General features: G+C 38.7%; 1 protein-coding gene across 3 annotated transcripts; it reads right to left on the bottom strand.

The window, feature by feature from the left end:
• Positions 1-268: 268 nt before the first annotated feature.
• On the bottom strand, positions 269-7,512 carry pln (phospholamban). Of its 3 annotated transcripts, none has more exons than XM_058051818.1 (2): positions 7,390-7,512; positions 269-1,330 (listed from the first exon to the last, which is right to left on the bottom strand). In XM_058051818.1, the coding sequence occupies exon 2, from the start codon at positions 1,231-1,233 to the stop codon at positions 1,072-1,074; it is 162 nt and encodes a 53-aa protein (XP_057907801.1). In that variant the 5' UTR covers positions 1,234-1,330; positions 7,390-7,512; the 3' UTR covers positions 269-1,071. The 3 variants fall into 3 exon arrangements, with proteins under 3 accessions (XP_057907801.1, XP_057907803.1, XP_057907804.1); XM_058051820.1 differs by having other exon boundaries at positions 269-1,335; positions 7,390-7,506; XM_058051821.1 differs by having other exon boundaries at positions 269-1,260; positions 7,390-7,448.
• Positions 7,513-10,047: the final 2,535 nt, after the last annotated feature.

The following is a 10,047-nucleotide window of genomic DNA, read 5'->3' as shown; positions in this document are numbered from 1 at the left end:
AATTTTTTGGTAGACAGCAGAATTCATGCTTCCATGTATCACAGGAAGTCTTCCTCTGCCATGCAGGCCCAGTGTCTTTCTTAGGGTGGAGTCATAAACACTGGCCTTAACTGAGGCAAGTGAGGCCTGCAGTTCTTTCGATGTTGATGTGGGGTCTTTTGTGACCTCTCAGATGAGTCGTCATTGCTTGTCTTCCAACTTAGAAAAGTGTCTCTCCTTGGAGAGACCTCATTGTTGAGATACATTCAATGACACTCTGAACACCAAATATCACAACAACATCTTTATTATCCACGTGTGTTTGTGTTTGTGGTCTAAATAAAAAGAAAGACAACGAAGAACAATAATTGAGTCTACCAGAAAATGCACTCAAAACGTGAATTCAACCTAAATTACGTGATGTCTTTGAATGCAATTTCACATTGTTCATAATAATTGTTCTGCTATACTGCTATCAAAGAGACTGTAGGGAAATATATTTTCAGACATCATTATCTCTCTTTTAATAAAATACAGTAAAAGGGGGCACATGCCAGACATAGTTGCATTCATGATCAAATCATTTGAAAACTGATGAATCAGCCCTAATTTTAAGTCATCAAATTCTATGAATCAGCCAATAAGATAATTTTTACAGGATGCAGTCATTGCTCCTCAAACATAAAGTACTTTCTCTTGAGGATTCAGCCATTATTGCTAAAGAGATTGCATAAACGTGTTTCATCTGCATATTCAGTGATTTTACATCAGGGACAATTTCTTACAAAGCTTTTTATCTTTTGTTCCCAGGATGCAAGTGGGAGTGCGAAGCCCATCCAACCTGTGGAAGTGCAAGCTGTGAGTTTCACACATTGTTTCTGCAGTAAACGTGACACACGTTTTGCTTTTTTAACAGTACGTGCAATAGTTTCCAACTTTTAACTGCTGGCAGATGCATAGCTTACTCCGTTTCAGATGAATTGCACTAAGTGGGTGCCCGGCAGTGTTAGACAGGAGCAGCAGTAGGAAGACATGCAGTCACATATTGAGTGGATCAGTGAAGTGTCAGGAAGCCCGGTCCGCTGCACAGCCTCAGCTGCTCAGCAGGACAATGATGTAGATGAGGAGCAGACAGATGAGGATGAGGGTGAAGTTGACGAAGAGCTCCTGCAGGTTCCTCTTGGCCTGTGGAGTCACCTCGATTTGGGATGCACGGCGGATGGCCGACTTGGTAATGTGCTGTACGCGCTCCATGCCGATGTTTGGACTGGAAAGGTCAGGCTGGAGGAGAGAATCAGGACATGAAGGTACTGCCGGATGCCTGGTCTGGACTTGTTATGCAGCAGGAAGTCTGCTCTTATAAAAGAAAATAATAATAAAAGACAGGAAGAAAGGTCACATATCTAATTTATGGCCCATAGCACATTGGAAAAATATACAACAGCAGCAGAAATGGATTTTACAAGAATAAAGTCAAAATATTAAAAGTAATTAGAAAAAAAGTTATCATAAGGGAAAAATTTAATTTTAGTCACATAGTAAATTTGAAATATTCAAGAATTTTTCATATTTTTTGAAAGAATATAGTCATAATGACAGGAAGAATTGGAGAAAATAATTCTCCAGAATTGGAGAAAACAGCTGTAATTTTGCGAAAGTAAGGTCAAAATATTATGAGAATTATGAGGGAAAATAATTTAGTAGCATTTAGCATTTAGTAGCATAATCTTAGTTGCATTAAATTGAAATATTAAACAAAACATTATTTTGGGAAAATTGTAATACCATGAGAAACAAACAAAATAATGTAATTTTTTGGAAAATTAAGTTGCGGAAAAATGCCCTGTGATTGGCTGGCCACCAGTCCAGGGTGCACCCCACCTCTTACCCAAAGACAGCTGGGATAGGCTCCAGCACCGCCGCGACCCTCGTGAGGATAAGCGGTAGAAAATGAATAAATGAAAGGTTGAAATGTTGAAATGTTACAAGAAGAAAATCGAATATGGGAATAAAGTCATAATTGCAACAAGAAAGTTGAAATAGCAGGAAAAAAATAGCTGTAACTTTGAGAGAATACAGTCAAAATATGAAGACAAAAAACGTTACAATTTTACAAGAATAAGCTTGTAATACAAGGAAAAATAATGCAGTTTTAGTGGTATGGAGATGAAAAATAATATATATATATATATATATTAAGTCATAATATAAGAAACTAACAAAACAAAGCCAAATTCAAATTTTTTGAAAATTCCAAAAACATACTAGGTTAATTGCCGACTCCAAATTGTCCATAGGTATGAATGTGAGTGTGAATGGTTGTTTGTCTATATGTGCCCTGTGATTGGCTGGCGACCAGTCCAGGTTGTACCCCGCCTCACGCCTGGAGACAGCTGGGATAGGCTCCAGCCCCCCCCCCACCACCCTTGTGAGGAAAAGCGGTAGAAAATGAATGAATGAAAATTAGGTTGGGGAAAATCTACATGTGTTGGTTTCCAAAATATTATTAATATGACCGTTGCATCATTTTCTTTTTTTCTATGAGGCCACTTCTTGACTCTTCTCATTCTCATTCCTAAGCTCATCAGCGCCGTCATGTGACTCCCACCCCTGACGATCTTGTGACCTCTTATGTGGCGGAACACGGTGTGGTGATAAGAGAACCACCAGAGGAGGCGCCAGCTGAGGTCTGTTGATGCGTCAACCGGGTCCCGTGGGAGCGGCAGCATCATTGTAATGCCAACAATGGCATCCTAGTCGCAATGGGCCCTTTTTCCTTTCTCTTTTCTTTCCTTTCTGGATGCTGAGCTTGATTGGAGATAAACATGAGCACATGGCAGGAATTTAAATGACTTTCATCGCTGCCGTAAATCCCTTTTGTGATTTGATTCGGGACTCGCCTCTGATCAAAGTCAACGTGACAAGGTGACCAGGCTCATGTGCTGCCGTCGCCGTGTTTTGTGCTATTTTTATTGGGTGGAGAATTTTGGATTCTGTCATGGTGTCGAAAGTCCAGATGACAGAGCCAGAGTGGCTACTTGGTGCTCTTTACAGCCTTTTCATCACCACTATTTTTATCATTCTGATTTGTTTCTTCCACCCCTAATCCGTCTGTGAGTCCCTGATTATCTCTCGACATGTTAGCACCTCAGACAGCCTCATGCCTCACAAGATAACTCTTTAAGTGTGCTGGTCTGCTCATTCCTCCCACCGCTGTCTCGGTTGGCCTACGCTCACTTTCACTTTCAGGCTGGATAGCTTGTGCCTGTGCAGACCTGCATTTAGAGGTGAAGTTAAAGGTCACATACTATGAACAAAGAAAATACATTGGACTTGCAGTGTGAGCTTGCCACTATCTACTTCTCATAGGAGGCTGAATGGGGTGGGGGGCGGGCTTAGCCCCCTAGAGATGCACAGGATATGAATGAATGTTGTAGACATTCAAAAAAATCAAAAAAATTCAAAAAACAGATAACAAACAAGAACCGGGATATCACTTTCCCACTTTTGGACAGATTTAGTAGATTGATACTCAATTGTTTTAGGCCACCATTAAATTTACAAAAGTACACACAATCTACACTGCAAAACCGCTGCTCAAACTCTGCAACCATTCTGTCCAGTGGACAGTCATCAATTATATAATAATCATTATTGTATTATTAATTAGCCTATTATTAATTACTATCATCATTATTATTCTTTTGATTATTACTGCTACTACTAGTAGTAGTAGTAGGCTAGTACTAGCCTGCTTATTGGCTTGCTTATTAGCCTGCTTTTGCCCTATTATATGAAATTTGCAATTTTTGTAAAAAAAAAATCTATTAAAAAATCAATAAAAAATTAGAAAAAAATATTTAGGAGGGCTTCAGAACATTTTAGGGGGGATGAAGCTCCCCCTAAAAGAGGCCTAATGACGTCACTGGAATGAACAAAAGTACAATTTCTTTGACCGACCAATAAGCAGACAGGATGCTAATTAGTAAGGTACAAGTATATAAGTTTATCTTCAATACTATCAAGAGTCCTCACCACTTTTCCTCCTCTGAGCTACTTTGATATCCCCCTATTCCCTCCTCCTGACCGCCAATCAAACCGTGAGAGAGTTGAATGTGTATTAAAATGTTCACCTGCAAAGCAAATGGAATGATGGAATTCATGCATAGCGGAAGTGTAGCTGGAACACTGTAGGAATGATGACATCACATGATACAAGCACAGCTTGCTGTAAAGTAATCCTCTGTTTCTGTGTGAAAATAATTCAGTGTTTCTCGTCAATACAAGGCTCTTTGGATAATAATAGATTTGGATAAAAATAGATTTGAAATGTTCTGCACTTCACCAGACCTGATACAGCCAAGGCCGTTATTTGTACAGTGGAGTCCGTTTATGTCGAACATGTCAACCTAAGCAGCTGTGTTTTTAAATCATGCTTTTTCATGATTGAATACGACCTATTACTCTTATTTTATTGGTATATTATTATAGTAGTACTGTAAAACGGGGTTATAAATGGTAATATGGGTCAGGAAAATGTTTTAAATGTAATTCTGCCTTTACATGTTAAACAGGAAGCTGCTTTGTGTTGTTTTTTTCAAAGAAGCAGATATTCTATAAACATTTTTCCGGGAATTGTCCCTTATTACTCTGCCGTCCTTAATGGTAACCTAACCCCATTTTAGGGTAGTTTATGCCTGAAGTCAGGGGTGTACAAACCTTTTCCAGCAGAAAAATGAAACACTTTGGTACATGTAGATAGCCTGTATGCCAAGAACTTATATATATTTATTTAGTTTGATTTTGTTTTTTTATTTAGTTTTTTTATATATGGTCTTTCATTATTTAATTCATTCATTATTCATTATTCTTTTTGGCCAATTAAAACTAAACAGCTCTACTTTAAGTTCTCTTTCAAGCACATATTTGCATAATTTTTTTGGTTTATATTGTTAAATTATTGCTAAATTAGATGAGGCAGAAAGATCCAAATCCAATCAGTTAGCAACACCAGCGTAGAACCTCTACGTAGACAGTCAGCTGTTCGCTGCTCTTCACATAGCATCGCTCTTGTGCTCTCGTCTGTGCTGTGTCATGTGACTGCATTAGAATGAAGAAAAAGCTTTGCTGCGCTTGGCTTGGCTTGGCAATCCCTTAGTTCCGCAAAATGCATCACATTCTCTTACACTACTCACAAGAAGTTAGGGACGTTTCAGGATGAACCTAAAATGTAATTAATGTAAATGTGTAACCTTCACCTGGAACATGGCCAGCATGTTCAATACTTAACCCACAACTTGCTGTTCTCATAACATACTAACTTTGTGTGAGTAGTATGAAAGGAACCCAGAGGAGCATCAGGCGAGCTGCCAATAAAATGAAGATCAGAGAGACTGCTATTGGTCTGCTGGTCTGCAGCGGAGCCTGCGAAAGCGTTGCTGATAACAGCTGCTGGGCGCCACTGCTTTGCATCAACATTCCTCCTATTTAAAATCATTCATAGTTTCCATCAAACCACTAATCCATCGCAAAGGTGATGGATGATGGCGTTGACGTCATGATTCCTTTAAATGATGAATGTCATCAGCTGCACATGGAAGCGACACGGATGGAAATATTAGGATTTGAGTGTGATGAGTCCTGGGAAGCTTTCAGTGCAGATTCCACTGTCAATTTATTCTCGGAGCTGTGCTCACTGGACATACTGTAACATTAAAGTATCATTCACACTCATGTGAAACATCAACACATATTTCTTTCCCTTTTCTGTGCATTATAACACGAGAGAACGAGTTAATATGAACAAGCTAACAATGTACAGCATTGGGACACACCTATTTCGACTACGAAGCCCCTCTAACAAAGTTGCATGGTTACATGTTGTGATCATACATACATAATAGTATGAAATAGTTGCAGTATCTTGCTATATTTTGATGATTTAAAACATTACCCAAACTTGTTATGTACAGTGACAACACTTTTGATGCCCGATGGGCACAAGACGTGTGCTCCAGTCTTCAGGTATAAAAATGCTGGCGACAAACGTCATCTTCTTTGGATCTTCTTTGTAGAGTGTGAATGATGCTGAGACTGGCGATTAGCGACATGTCGTGTTAGTCCGCAAGATAAAAATAGTTTGCTGCTACAATAATAATATCGCTGTACCTTGGTTAATATACAAGTCAGTTATGTAAATGGAACAGGAAATAGGTATTTCCCATGAGTCCATTGTTAGCTAGCTCATATTAATTTGGTTTCTTGTGCTACAATGCACAGAAAGGTGAAAGAAACATGCGTGCATGTTTCATATAAGGATTGTGAATGATGGGCAAAATTCCCCAAAAAGTGCAGTTCCCCTTTATGCATGCCTGCATCATCAATGGGGTATCATTTCTGTTTTGTAAAATGATCCAATTTAGCATGTCAAGGTGGTAATTCATTCAACAGTGTGTTTACCAATGTGATTGTAGTTGGCACTGCAAAATACTTGGAAGTGTCTATAATGTTTTGATCAGCTCCTTTAGCATTTATGGTAATGGTAATGGTTTCATTTGATTTGAACATGCATACAAGTTACAATAGAGTGTCGCCGTAACACACATCAAGTTAAAACTCAACTCTGAACCCCCAACGTCTCCCCAACGGCTCCCCTCGCACACACGAGCAGGAGCATTTGCTTTTATTGTGTCTACAATATTGGGTAATATGAGTGTAAATGTGACTATAGGGGTGTTATTTCATGTGTAGAGGGCTCTAATGATGTCAAACACCATATTTTTCTGTGCTCTAACTACAAAAACATTTATATCCATTTATAAAACAAACTTTGCGGAAATTCACTTATCGGGGTCAGGTGATGAAGCCACAATAATAATAATAATTAACCACAATAAAGGAAAAATCACTGCATATATTATATATATATATATATATATATATATATATATATATATATATATATATATATATATATATATATATATATATATATATATATATATATATATATATATATATATATATATATATATATATATATATATATATATATATATATATATATATATATATATATATATATATATATATATAATTTTGGGGGATCTAGAACAGATTGATAGGACTTACATTATTTCCTATTGGAAGTTTTGCCTTTTTGTAAGTTTTTGTACTTTTTGGTTTTCGTCAGACCGAAATAACATTATTATTATTGGACACACTAATGAAAGTACAGTTTGATACCCCTGCAAACTACTATAAAAATAGATGCATTGTTATTATTACTGCTGATATAATAATTTACTTTTGGATACATCTCTTGTATCGGTTCTCATGAACTAATGTAAATATGAGAAAAAATAAGAAGAAAGAGAAAAGTCTGAATTCTTTAAGGATGCTGCTGCTTACCTTTCAGATGAGAGCAGTTCTGACTGCTGTCTGAGAGAGAGAGAAATGTCAGATATGCAACCATCTCCAAGGGTGTAAACAGAGAGAGGGGAGAGAGAAAGAGAGAGAGGGAGGGGGGCAAAGAGCCTAACAAAGCATAGGCATTAATAACAACCAATGCCTAACATCAGCTTGAACATCAATAGTGTTTTTGGACTTGAACGTTACGAGGGGATTGCCTGCTGCAAACATGCCCAAGTGTGAACATGTTTGCATGTGTGTGCTCTACATGAAAGAAAAACAAAGGGAAAAAAAGAATCAAGTCAAAAGAAAACCTTATAAGGAGAATAGCAGTCTCAACATGAGACCCTGCCAGTGTATTGTCATTTCTTCTATTATGGTTTTTTTTTATCTCTAGTGGACAGTAAACGTTAATCCTCCTCGCTCTGGAAAAGCTCCAGCCTGAGATGAAGATGCATTAAGAAAGACAAACACAAGTTCAAGAGTGCCTGCAGTGTGAATTAAAGATAATACAAATGTTTTCTCAGCAGGTACATAAAACAAGCTGACAGAGCTTGTGAGGACTCCGAGAGATTTAGTCCTGGCTGGAATGTGAGAGGGTGCCAAAAGAGGCACTCAATTAATCATGATATTCATGATTGGAATTATTACCGACAGTTACTATTGAATTGCTTTTCATAGTTATGCAATGCATAAAAAAGGCTCAAGCGCTTTATATCCCGTTTACATGAATATCGATATCAACTGGAGTTAGTTTATTTCCTGCTCAAAAGAATGACTTTTTTTATATGTGTGTCTTTTTTTTTGGTTCCAGGGGCTGTAGAGCTTTGCAGCCTTACATGGTGAAAAGGCTTCTCTGACCCAGAACTTGAGCGAGGGGATGTGAGAGGGTGGCTGAAGCAGCTTTCTGGCATCTTGCACCGCAACCGGCCTGGGAAAGCGTCTTCCACCTTCCGGCACACAAGAGGTGACAGCAGTGGACATTCATTATTGTTCAAAAGTCATCGGTCACCACTTCTGGTCTTCTTTAAATGACCTTTTTCACTGCAGTTTTACTGACATGGAGATGCAGATACTAAGCCAAGGGGTGGCGCATGGTGCATGGGAGAAGCCATTACATTTTGGTGAGGATGTGCTGTAAGTGGTCCTGTCCCATGATGACAGTCATTCATTCCTCTGGGCTCTACCAAGCCCATAATTAGTGATTAATTAGTATGGGCTCTACCACACTACATTTTGTGTAATTCATTCATTCATTCATTTTCTACCACTTTTCCTCACGAGGGTCGCGGGGGTGCTGGGCGTGAGGCGGGGTACACCCTGGACTGGTCGCCAGTCAATCACAGGGCACATATAGACAAACAACCATTCACACTCACATTCATACCTATGGACAATTTGGAGTCGCCAATTAACCTAGCATGTTTTTGGAATGTGGGAGGAAACCGGAGTACCCGGAGAAAACCCACGCATGCATGAGGAGAACATGCAAACTCCACACAGAGTGTGGAATTGAACCCTGGTCTCCTAGCTGTGAGGTCTGCGCGTTAACCACTAGACCGCCGTGCCGCCCCATTTTGTGTAATATACCATGATATTTACTACGGTGGCACGGTGGTATACATGTCTGCCTCCCAGTCAGGGGATCAAACCTCCATAGAGCATCCTCATATGGGTTTCTCTGCCTTCCTCCCAAAATATGCATGTTAGGCTAATTGGAGACTGTGAAATTGTCCATAGGTGTGAATGAAAATGGATGGATGGCGGCTGGTCACTGCTGACCTAACCACTACTAGAAGCATATATATATATAACTTCAATTCTAGTATTTGTTCCATGAAATTGTATGAATTTATTCTTTTTATCTTTGTTTGGTAGCGTGTCTCTTGGCTGCACTGCTTCCGGTACGTGTATCACATTTGAGCTTCATTGTGTTGCCATGCCAATTTAATCTATACGCGGGGCCTTCAGAATTAGGAGCGCTGGCCCAATGGGGGTGTTTCTTTCATAGATTTCAGATTTAAGTAATTCAGTCACATTTTTAAAATAGCTTTGTCGTGTTTTTAGATAAATATTGAGTCTGAACTGCTCCAGATGACGTTGTAGTGTAGAGGTTTGTTACTTGGAGATGTATGTGTATGTGTATGAGATGTTTGGAGATGTATTTGAAGATGAAGGACATTTAAAGGACATTTTCATCCATTGTTGGATTGCATAGTTTTGCATAGTATTAAAGGTTTATGTAATTCAGGGGTGGGCAAACTATGTGTTTGAATACGACCTGCTCGTTCTTTCCAAAGTATTTCATTTAAACTTAACATACAACCTGGCATCATGGCACGAGCCAACCTTTTGATTTTTCAAGTAGCTGTTTTTATCAATTGTGTTATTTGATGTGGTCTGGTGTTTACAAAGTGCTCCTGAAAAAAGAGACACAAGGACATATGATTGCACAACACTAGTAGTATGGTCCGCCGTCAATTTTGTTAAATCAATGCGGCCCGCGAGTCAAAAAGTGTAATTGCAATGTGGTAGTGTTGGTCTTAAGACATTTTTTTCCAAAATTCTGTCTCTTCCATACCAGCAGTAATCAGCAGTAGAACATTTTCAGGAAAATATTTGTTTCCAACAAAAAGGGAAATGCAAATATAACACTAT

The sequence above is a fragment of the Doryrhamphus excisus genome, chromosome 16, assembly GCF_030265055.1.
Source record: "Doryrhamphus excisus isolate RoL2022-K1 chromosome 16, RoL_Dexc_1.0, whole genome shotgun sequence".
Taxonomy (NCBI): Eukaryota; Metazoa; Chordata; class Actinopteri; order Syngnathiformes; family Syngnathidae; genus Doryrhamphus; species Doryrhamphus excisus.
Note: the sequence above shows the minus strand (reverse complement) of the source record. Positions and strands in the feature narration are given on the sequence as shown.